At 28.2% G+C, this 12247-nt stretch overlaps 4 protein-coding genes across 4 annotated transcripts; 2 read left to right on the top strand and 2 right to left on the bottom strand. All coding sequences in view use genetic code 12, as the record gives it.

Moving 5' to 3' along the window:
* Positions 1-6083: 6083 nt before the first annotated feature.
* On the bottom strand, positions 6084-6380 carry KGF55_003995 (uncharacterized protein; the record flags this gene model as incomplete). Its single annotated transcript, XM_051758849.1, has 1 exon — positions 6084-6380. The coding sequence occupies one exon, from the start codon at positions 6378-6380 to the stop codon at positions 6084-6086; it is 297 nt and encodes a 98-aa protein (XP_051613222.1).
* A 133-nt stretch (positions 6381-6513) lies between these two features.
* On the top strand, positions 6514-8085 carry KGF55_003996 (uncharacterized protein; the record flags this gene model as incomplete). The annotated part of the gene is made up of 1 exon (XM_051758850.1): positions 6514-8085. One exon carries the CDS (start codon positions 6514-6516, stop codon positions 8083-8085), a length of 1572 nt encoding a protein of 523 aa, XP_051613223.1.
* A 52-nt stretch (positions 8086-8137) lies between these two features.
* HGT3 (Hgt3p) lies at positions 8138-10033 on the bottom strand (the record flags this gene model as incomplete). The annotated part of the gene is made up of 1 exon (XM_051758854.1): positions 8138-10033. One exon carries the CDS (start codon positions 10031-10033, stop codon positions 8138-8140), a length of 1896 nt encoding a protein of 631 aa, XP_051613224.1.
* A 1487-nt stretch (positions 10034-11520) lies between these two features.
* Positions 11521-12000, top strand: KGF55_003998 (uncharacterized protein; the record flags this gene model as incomplete). The annotated part of the gene is made up of 1 exon (XM_051758855.1): positions 11521-12000. The coding sequence occupies one exon, from the start codon at positions 11521-11523 to the stop codon at positions 11998-12000; it is 480 nt and encodes a 159-aa protein (XP_051613225.1).
* Positions 12001-12247: the final 247 nt, after the last annotated feature.

Consider the following 12247-nt stretch of genomic DNA (forward strand, 5'->3'; position numbering starts at 1 on the left):
GATACTTTAAATGTATATAAATAGATATTATAATAATTCATAATTTAATCGATTTTAAAATAAAATTGAAAATGTTAAAAATACATTCTTTTTTAAGTCATTTTGCTTTGTACTTTATACATTTGGTTAAGTTTGACCATATTATACTTTTTAAAAAACCTTAATAGTTTATAAATTTAAATTTTAAGTGGTTTCGCGTTTCAGAATTAATTAGAAAAATAATTTTATATTGAATTAATAATCTTAGTAAAACAAATATACATAGTAAAAATTAAGTACTAAAACATATCGGCAATATAATAACCAATGTATTTTTGTAAAGAGTCTATTGTTTGATATTAAAAGTTATTGTACTTCTTTTTTACACGTTGTAGAGAAGCTTCTATTATACTAATCTAATTATCTTTCTTCATAAGTCTAATTCTATTAACTTTATTTTACTCTGGTAAATCTTAATCTTATTCCCTTGAATTTTTGATACCGATCAAAAATATATATAACATTTATTCAAACTTATTATATTTATGGTTATAAAATTGTTCCAGACAAATAAACCAATACTCCGAATTTTAATCTTTTTTCTTTGATATAATTTCAAATTTGTAGTCTATATCAAGTTATCTTTTCCATCAGATTATGAGAATGGTTTGGTTTGGTTTTGAAACTAAATTTGGTTAAAATTTTAAAGCTAATAGTTGGAACAAATTTTAAATACCGAATTTCATCGCACGATTCTAATTTAAATTTTTCTCTAAGTAAGTTAATTGAAAGACAATTGTATGAAACGGTTGTTTAAACAGCATTTACTCTTCAGATGACCTGAGTAGATTATACTAAAAGATCGGATCAACTATTTGATGAATTCAAGCAAAAAGAAAGTATGAAAAAAGTCAGGCGATTATTTTCAAAATATGCAATAAGGGAAATGTGAAATATAGTTTTAACAAATTCATAGCAAGAGTTGAAACATAGTATGTATATTTAACATTCCACAACTGATTATATTTTGTAGAATGAATAAAACATAAACGTTTTTAAACTCATGTATTCTACTAAAGCTTCATGAAACTTATATTAGAACTTACACATTTGATTCGAAAAGTTTGCCCGTTTCTATAAATTTGTTTCGTTTGGTCAATAAGTATAGAGAACCAAACTCATAACCTTCTTATTAATTTCTTAACCACATTTCCAAGTAGTCTGCTTCTCGAAGTTCTAATTATGTTTTGAACATATGTGCTCACACTGTCTTTTGTAGAAGAAGATAGGGTTCTTCAGTGGTCAAGTAATTGTAAAGAAACTATTTTCAACGCTGCTATTCACTTAGAAAAAAAGAGAATCGGAATCAAAAAAATAAAACGGTATTAATAGGATTTCTGCGCTTTTTTTGCTAAAGAATGTTGCTGTTGTATTACTTATATTATATTGGGGAAATTTAATTAAATATTAAAACTAAAAATATATTGTACTATCAACTCACTAAAAAATAAGAAAAAGAAATTCAGTTTTAAAATAACAATCAAAGATTAATTTGAGAGGGGGAACCAAAAAGAACAAAATCAAAAAAAAAACGTTGAAATTAAATTATCACTGGGGTAAAGGATTTTCTATGAAATCTAAGTATACCCCTTTTTTCTTCAACTTGGAAAAGTTAATATATACAGGTTTTCATATTTTCATAGAAACCTAGCTTAACTTCAATTTAAAGATGAATAAGGCCCACTAGTCAAGGGTATCTTACCCAGTCCAGTTATTGGACAATTTAAATTTTGAAGAATGAAAAAAAGCTTAAATTTATAGATATTCCAGAATTAGGTAATAAATAAAATATCATAACTCGTAATAATTTTTCCGAAATTAAAATAAATAAATTTCTGAAAATAAAAAAGTAGGGATTTATGCAAATTCAATATAATTAAATTTCATAAAAGAATATTTGGAAAGCTAAATCACTCGGAAATATGTTTATAATCTTCAGTATCGATTTGATTCAGACGGCTAAACATTCATCAGATGACATCAGTTAATTCCAAAATTTTAAAAGAATTATGGAACGGTATATGTCATAAATAATAAATTTTTCAAGGTGATAGTTGGATTACGCATCATTTCCAAAATAAAAAATTAAACTATAAAAAAGCAAATAAAACATACAAGAAAAACTGATCACAAATCGAATATGGTCTCTCACATTATGTTAAAGGGCCGGAATCATAACGAATAATAACTCGAATGCCGTATTGATTCTATCGAGAGGAAATTAAAGTAATACTGGGAATCGTGTTCAATAGGCGGTATCGCACAAACGATATTTAAAACACCTTAGAAGTTTTATTCTTTTTTAAATGATCTGTCAGAACTTTGGACAGTTAATAGAAAAAATATATCGTAGCAATAAAATTTTCAACTAAATGGCTAAATACGTGTCATGCCTCAAATTCAATGATTCGGTATAACCTTGACCTTGATAGCCTTTTAAGTTTAGATTATTTTAAGCTATAAAATTGAGGATCAAATAAATTTATTCAAACTAGAGAATGATCCGGATTGTGTATTATACTCATTGGTTTAATTCTTCTTACACACGCTTTTTTAACTTTCATCTACAGATTTATAATCTTAGTAATAATTTATTTATTGTTTTAGTGGTTGCAAAATTTGGTAAAGCCCCATCGGAAAAACTTTTTAGGTTAGTGTTTTTATTTTCTTTTTTTTTATTTTATTGCGAAAATTATTAACCTTATTTTATTACCTCTAAAGATAGATGCCGATATTTTAATCAAACTTCAAATTGATAAACATATCTTGAATTAAATTAGACATCAACCCTTGCAAACTAGATGAGCTAGTCTTCAAAAGATATACCAAGGATATAATCATAAACTTATATATTGCTCATTAATTTATTACCAGTTAAAGTAATAACGCACTGGTTTCAAGAATGTTGATATATAGATGCACAAACGCGCCCAAAATTATCGTTGATAAAATACCAACTCCTCACGTAAATATGTTTCACAGAGAGTGATGAATTGAGGTCTCACATCAATTCCCATAAACATGAGGGGCAGTCACATATTAAAAAATAGAATTCTTAACTAAAGAAATGAAAAATCAGTTCCACACCTTGAAAAAATGAAATTAGGTACCAGGTTTTCCCAAGTCCCAAAAATAACCAGCTCCTTATACTACTTTGCTACTTAATAATTCTATACCTCTGCACTTGCTGATAAAAAGCAAATGGTATTGCGTTTATAGAGTCCAATTCCACGTAGTAGTTTTAGCTTGGCACAAATTTGATTTAAGCGAAATAGGGGATTATCATAATCGAATACAATTCCATTAAATTATCTGACACATCGTTTCCATCTTTTAATGTATTCAAAACCCAACACTATCAGCATACAAAATTTGACTCTTTCAAATTCAAATGGTTATTTGGCTAGAATAATCATTGCATTAACTACTTAACAAATAAAGTTTAGAATAAATTCATTAGATCTAAATATTTTTGCAATATTTGTTCTATATTACACAAAATGCAGGTAGCTTTAAAATTTATAACCGATTGTTTTTGTGCTCATATAATTAACAACCGACGAACATTAATTAAAAAAAAAATATAATATTGATAGGTAGAAAAATTACTTTTTAGTTTTTTGATCTGTATGAATGTATAAAGTACATATTTCATGTTAATTTTTAGTATTATTTATCTGTTACATATCTAAATCTTTTGATCCAATTGTCTTCTGAATTATCATACTTGCTATAATCAATTGAAAGTGGGTGAAATGAATAAAAACTTTAAATTATCTTTTGCATATCTATAATCCTTAGTAATATCTTAATAATGTATTATTGATTACGAAGATCATCATAGATACCCTGTTACATTCTATTGTTTTAAACGAAAAGTAGAAATTGTTGGGAATTGTTTTAATATAGAAGCACCAAATACACTGTTTGATGTTTTTTTTGAACAAATGCTTTACACATTTTAACATTGCTCGATGCATAACAAATCAACTAATCCAGTGCATGAGCCATAGTTATTAAACATATTCAATTTTAATCTGATTTTAATTATTAGGGAAACAACCTTTGCAGTATGTGGGGTAGTGTAGAACATAACTTCGTAACTTTGAGTCGAAAAATTAATTTTAAAGTTTAACGAATTTGAAATTAATCTATAAAATATGATTTTAACTTTTACTTAAATAGATTTTCCAGTGTTAAATGGTCTTGTCCTCTGGGTCAAAATCAGATAAAACGATTTAATTTGGAACCTACTCAAATTTTATTTCTTGGAGTTTAAAAGTCTTCTTTGACTTATTCAAAATGTCATAAGATATGAAACCCTGAAAAATTAAAGCCAGAACTCCATGAAAAACGATAAAAATTTGGGAAATGTGATTATAACAATCAACTATGATATTTCTAAACTTTGACTTTAATATAAGTCAGAATGTAAATATCATTGACTCCGATCCGTGAAACAACCTTGAATAAGTAGAATTTTATTATTCAAACTTGTTTTGTTCCCCTAATTAATTGCAAATTTGGGCGGGTTTAATCAGATGTAAAAATCCGTGTTTAGCCGCATCGTTGTTACAAGACATGAAATTTAATTCAAACAACATTTCATTACAAACAATTACGAACCATGAATTATAAGAATTGCTAAAATACTTAAGTTGTATTTATTGTTGAAAATGTTACTACACAAAGGGTGTATGACTACTAATGTAAATCTTCCAAAATAATTTCTTAAAAGGTATTACAATGTATCAAAATTAATTTGGGGAATGCTCATAACTTTTTTATTGATGCATAGTTTAATAAATCTCGATATTAGGATGTGTTTTTATTGTAGCGCTATTCCCCCTATTGTACTCGATTACAAGTGCTCTTTTAATTTGTCGATCATAATTGATATTATGACTACGATATTAAACTGTATTTATGTTACAACAATTTAAAGCGTATATTGCTGGTCGATATATTATTGAAAAGTCTAACTGATAGTGAACTACAGCAAGTTTTTGCCTGCTTCGTAGTGATATACATTGAGTTAGTATTGAACTTTGTGTGACTTTGTAATTGTGTGAGACGAAACTGAAGTAATGGAGTTTCTAAGATCGATGGAGTTTTGAAGCAAAATGTTTGGAATTGATCTTATTCAAAAAAAATTCCTCGAATTATTGTCTCATACCGCAAAAGATAAAAATGACCAATTCATAGTTCGTGCATTTGAGAATAGATAATGAATTGTTAAGAAATGATATATCTGAATGAAACAAGAAAGATCAATATTTGCACAATTCTTTAGTGTATCTGAAGATATAATACTCGAGTGATGAAGACGCAATAGTTTCGAAGTTTTCAATAAATATATGGTTTGGTTAGGTTTAATTGGAGTTATATATAAGGTATAGCGTATTGTCTAGTCAAATTTTAATGTATGTTGAATCATGAAAAAAAAGAACCCATACAACCAAAGAATCAAATGACTAAGTATAAGAATAATTTTATTAATCGACCCTTAAATACCTAATTCCGTTTTTAATGGTTAGGTTTTACTATCAACTTTTAGCGAATTTTGATAAAACTAATATGAGATGATTATGATACATACAAAGCTCTTGCCCCTTAACATTGTAATCTCGGCAAATAAGTGAGTGAGAAAACCATCATTGAAGGTTTGGAGTAAACGTTATTTGTAGATTTTTGAGATCTTATTTAGATGATCTGATCTATTACAATTAGCTAGATGTCATTCTCAAATAGATTTCTTCGAATATATTCACCCTAACCTTAATCCAATATCGTAGCAGATAATTCCAGGAAATTATTTCGTACATGTCGATTGCACTTCAATTTATGTAGCATAGATGGCGATTGCATAAATAACTGATCATTTTGAGTGAGTGGTCATATTTTAACCTCTCGTATTCAACATTTAACTTCAACATTTAACTTGGAACAATAATATCAAATCCAAAATCACTCCATAAATGTTAAATGCAAACATCTTCAAAGCTTGTAAACCGATCATTTAATCACACTCAAATCAAATCAAATTACTCGAATTTCTTTTCATACAAAATTTTCAAAACTTCACCTGCTCTATAAGCTCCCAATCCCACAAGGATTATTCCAGCACCTCTAACTGATCTTTGCCACCAAAGTGGGTTTTTAGTAACATCAATTCTACCAGTAGTTTTATCTTTAAATTGATTTGGTGAACTAAAATATAAACCTCCAACTATTGCTACTAGCGATTGAATTGCAGTGCAAGGTAAACAATCTTGTATTTCTTTATCAGGGATATTTCTAGATGGTGGTGGATTGAATATCGATGCTATGTTTGATGACATTTTAGATCATTTGATGGTTTTTCTGAAAAAGTTGGTGAGCTATTATTATTTTTTTTCAATTCGAAATCCGGAGAAAAAGAATGATTTAGTATTTTGAAGAACATCAAATTTACCACTACAATCTACCAAAACAATGAACAGACTTCTGCTTTCAAGATGTTGTCACCTAACGAAATCGCGATGTTCATTGCCAATACGAAAAAACACTACGTCATTACGATCATTAAGACAGTACTCACAATACAATTATAATAAAACCTATGCAAATTTCAATCCACCTCCAAAAAGGTCTTTATTTAAGAAGTTGTTATACACCACATTAGGTTTGACCTTTGTAACTGGTTGTGCCTACTATATTTGGTGGCCAAAACATACGTTTCCAAGTTCAGTAGCTAAAATATTAAGAAAAGGTCTTTGGGCAGAAAGTGATAAGGGAGAAAATGATTATCAATTGGCTTTAAAATATTATTTAGAAGCTTTAGAACATTGTCAAGAAATTGGTATGGATCCCTTAAGTGATGAATATACCGGAATTCAATTAAAAATCGGAGAAATGTTTGAAAGATTAGGAATGTTAAGTGATGCATCATTCATATATAATGAAATTGCAACTCTATATTTAAGTGTTTTAACTGCAAGAAAAGATCAAGAACAAGGTCCAAGTAGGATTAAGAATAGAGATCATCGAAGACATTTAATTCAAAAGGATTTAAGGATTGCCATAAAGTTAGTGGAATTAAATAAAAATAATCCTCAATTTTGTAAAGCAATATTGGTTACTCATTTAATTATTGCTCAAGATGAAATTAATAAATTAATGAATCCTAAAGAAAATAAATTAAATTTATTGAATAAAGTTAATCAAGGAGATCAAACTCAAGAAGGTCAAAAAGGAAATTTCACAGCAACGTTGGATAAAGATAGGATTATAATAAATGATGCGAATGGGAATGAAGTCTCACAAATAAAAAAGACACCTGAAGTATGGGAACCATTTAATGATGAATTCTTTAATGCAATGGATCTTTTAAGTGCCATTTGTATTTCAACTGGTGATTTAGCTATGGCTTCCAAAGTTAAAATTGCAATGACTGAAGCTATGTTATTGGCTGATGTTGAACCTGGTGAAATGTTATTGAGTCAATGTAATTTAGGTTCACTTTTATATATGCAAGCAGAAGAACTAGAAGCTCAAGAAATATCACTCAAAAGAAAATTTTCTGAATTGTCAGGCATTGAATTCAAAGTTTTAAACCAAGATTCAATATCAGATGATACAACAAATAAATTGAATGAAAAAATCACAAAGGAAGATCAACAAATATTTAATAAAATACTAAAGACTAGGGAAGTTTGTTTACAATTATCAATTAAATCTTATGAATCAGTATTACAATTTGCTAAATCAATCCCACAAGATGTAATCAAACAAAACAATCAAATCAATGAAACAGTTGCATTAGCCACATATGGATTAGGTGTTATCAATTTACATTTATCAAATTATGATAAAGCTGAAAGATTATTAAGAGAATCACGAGTAAGGTCAAAAGCTTGTGATTATGAATATCTTATCCCTGAAATAGAAAGAGAATTGAATAAATTATTTGAAGAGAAAAAAAATATAGAATTAACTGGATTTAAAAATAATGATAAAAATGGTAGTGGTGTTAAGACTATTGAGATGGATATTCATTTGCAATAAACAAAAAGAGGTATACGAAAATATTCTAATCTCATCTATTATCTATTAAATTTTATTCTAATAGTCTATTTTCTTCATCGTTATTTTTCTTTTTCTCATTCTTATTAAACAATTCAGATATGAAACTTGGTTTATTTTGTTCTCTTAATTTATAATCTAGAATTTGTTTTAAAGTAGGTGGTTCAATTTCTTGTACAACATCAACATTATTCATATCAAATGAAGCTATTGATCCTGCATCTGATTTAACAGGTTTTAGGCTTGATGTACTTGCAGCAGGTATTATATTTGAAGTTGATCCTCCAACTATTAAATTATCTAATTCTGGTCTCATTGTTGCAGGATTTCTTGCCATCATTGCTGCAGTTTGTACTGTTTCTGGTTCATTCACTGATTGAGATGGTCTTCTTTCAGTTGTTGATCCATAATTATTTAATGAATTAGCTGAACTTGAATTTGATCCAACATTACCTGATGCATGATAGGAGAATATTGATGATTTATCATCAAAAACTGATCCCATTTCCTCTAATGATAATCCTTTAGTTTCTGGAAATAAATACCAAACTGCAAAAAATGATATAATACATGAAGTGGCAGGAATTAAATATGTTTTCCATTTAATTTCATCCAATAATATAGGTGATGCTAATCCAACAATGAAATTTGATAACCAATTTGTTGCTGTTGCTAATGCTGCACCCTTTGATCTTACCGGTAATGGTAATATTTCCGATGGTAATAACCAACCAATTCCTCCCCATGAGAATCCAAATGCTGCATTAGCTATTATAATACTAGTGACTACTACTGCGGCGGTATACTTATCGTCTAAATACAACGAGTATCCAGCAATGTATAGTGGTATTCCCATAAATAATGCCCCAACCATTAATAATGGTTTTCTTCCCCATGAATCAACTAAATACCAAGGTGGAATTGTACTTAAAACATAAATAATTGAATTAATACCAGTCATAAATATAGCTTGTCTACCCACCCAGCCAGCACTTTCAAAAATCATTGGAGCATAATAAGATATTAAATTAATACCGTTCATTTGACTGAAAAATAATCCAAAACAAGCAACTGATAATCTTTTAGCATACCTTTTAAATAAATATTGATAAGATCTTTCACCACCTTCAATTCTATCTATCAATACACCTTCTTTAATATTTCTATATTCATTTTTTGCATGTTCATCCTCTACATCTCCATCGGCATACATATCCGCAATCACAACCATTCCTTCCAAATCATGATCATGATTCAATAACCATCTTGGAGTTTCAACTATAATATATGTACCTAACCATAAAAATACTCCCATCATAAATTGTACAAATAAGGGCAGTTTCCAACTTGTATTGCTTTCAAAAAATGAAAATCCATAATCTACCCATATACTTGCTGCATAACCAATAATATTCCCAGTAAATTCAGCACAAGCATAAAATCCTCTATCTGTTGGTGGACTAATTTCAGATTGATAAATAGGAACAATAGTTGTTAAAAATCCAATAGCAACACCCCCAATTAATCTACCACAACTTAAAATAAAAATAGTTGGTGATAAAAATTGTATAAGTGCTCCAATAACAAATATAAATGAACCATATCTAATTGTTTTTTTTCTACCAACTAAATCTCCAACTCTTCCTGCTATAAAACTTGAAAATAATGCTCCAATTTCTAATATAGATATCATTATACCAATTGCAGCAGGTTTAGGTTCATGATAATAAGATTTAAAAAATTCATTTGTAATTAATGATGACATTAAACCTTGTTCAAAACCAAATAAAAATACACCCAATGAAACAAATATTGATGTAAAATTTAAAAGAGCTTTTCCAACTAAAAATGAATCTTTAATTTGTATATGTTTATGATCATCATTTTGAGGATGACCATTTTGTTGTTGATTAGCTGGTGTTGCAGCCATTTTTTAATTCATATAAATACAATTGTAATGAAATGAATGAATTGAGTCTTGGAATTTTGGTTTTAGTGAAATTTAATTTTTCAGTTCAGTCTTCTCTTTGTGAACGAAAATATTTTGATAAGAAATCTAGACCAAAGAATACCATTAAATTTCAATCTTTAATGAATACCGTTACAGCGAACTTGAAGTTATGCAAATCAATTCTAAATCACTTCGGATCTTGAGCCCTTAATATAAGCGATGCTAAACAAGATCTCGAAAGTTTAATTTTGTTTCAATAGAAGAAATCTTTTTAAGCAATAACAAAATTTACATTATGTCATAGATTTATTTTTCAACTCTTAACTGCACAAAATCATAAGAAGAATTTTATAGAAAACCAAATAGTAATTAACAACCATCTATATTGTAGTAGCATGACCCCACATTTCAAATTCATGAAACTACTCATCAAGTTATATTTGAGCTAAGATTTTCTTAACTGTAGTAAGTTGAAACACGGCTGATTTTTGAATGACAAGTAATGGATAAAAAGTTCAGTGTGAACAAAATCTGGGGTAAATTTAAATACTACATGCTATAAATTAATTGATAGGTTATAGATGTGACACTGGAGACAAGATCGAAAGGTAAGAAAATTAGTCGAGAGGCTGTTCATTTGAACCTTAAATAAAAAATTGAAATATCAACTCTGAGAAAAGTCTTCTAGCCCTAGCCTCTTGCATAAAATAATTTGAATTATTCGTGTGCTATGTAGTGCTTGATTGAGCAATTCTTCTTCGCTTCTCTAATATTTGTTGATCAGATGAAATTTAGGCAAAATTAAATTGAAGTTGAACCACCAAGTAGTTTGTTTCACCTTCCAAAACCAAGATTTACAACTATTAAATTAAGATTTGCAATCAAATAAGGCTGAAACTAAAATTAAGGCACATACTACACAACATGAAATTCATGTTTCCACAACAAAACTTTAACAAACGACCAAAAGTATCGTTTATTATTATAGTTTTCTTCTACAGATGATCAGATGTACTTAATAATTAAATTCAACAAATTTTGAGCTCCGATAAGTACCGTGAAGATTTTGGGGTTGGTAAAATTCGAAAGTATGCGGCTTATTATTTTTTTTCCTTTTTAGATTTTCTAAACCAAAGAAATTTTATTTTCATGTTTCAGACATCTTCAAAGCATTGAAAAAAAGTTATCCAGTACCACAACAAACTTGGAAAGTATTAGTTCAAAAAACAGTATAACATATTCAAACCAGCATCATCCCTCAGTGAATCACTAATTTGATCAAACCAGTGATTGAAACGTTCAAAAATAAATCAAACATATAACACTTCCTTCCCCTCCTTAGTTCAAAAAAAAAGAAATAGAAAAACATAAAATTATTTAAAACGTGGATGATTATTTTTGTTTTAAATTTAGGGATTTGCATAAAATAATCAAAAATCAAAATATCAATATAAATATAATATACTATGTCACATTTAACACATAAATTAGATAGTTGTGATGAATTCACTAACAAAAGACAAAGACTAGACATCGAAAGTCAATACAAAACAGTTACAACTCCAATCAATCGACAAAGTACACCAGATCATTTCCGACTAAACACAATAGATATGTCTTCAACCGATTTTCAATCAAATAACTCTTCATTATCATCAAGTACCATGCATACACCAATACATTCAGGTTCATATACTCCATTAACAGAATCAAATTCAAGAGATTCACAATTAGATCAACAACAAAAATCTAGTCATCATGAAAATATAAAATTAATTGATGAATCACATTTTCAAGATTATATTAAACAACAAAAGATAAGTATTAGTGATAATTTAGAAAATGAATGTCCATGTGGTCATTTACATGGAGCAGGTCAAGGTTATCATTATGATGTTGGAGCAGTTGGGTTTGCTGATTTCCCATTATTAAGAGGACCTGATTAATAGGTTAATTATTTCAATTGCATTTGTTTGTTTATGGGATTTATTAGTAAGAATATTGGTTGAAATGTCTAAGGAATTTTTAAAAATAGCAATAATAAGGTATAAAATATAGATGATAATTAATAATTTTAGTTCTTAAAAGATGACAGTATCTCTTTATAAAGTAAAAAATCCCCTCTTCTATGCTTTGCATGAAACGGCTAAATATTCAGTCATTTAAAATATTTGTTTTCGAAAAGAAAATCTA

Source organism: Candida pseudojiufengensis, assembly GCF_024610245.1.
Source record: "Candida pseudojiufengensis strain CBS 10847 chromosome Unknown scaffold17, whole genome shotgun sequence".
NCBI lineage: Eukaryota > Fungi > Ascomycota > Pichiomycetes > Serinales > Debaryomycetaceae > Lodderomyces > Lodderomyces pseudojiufengensis.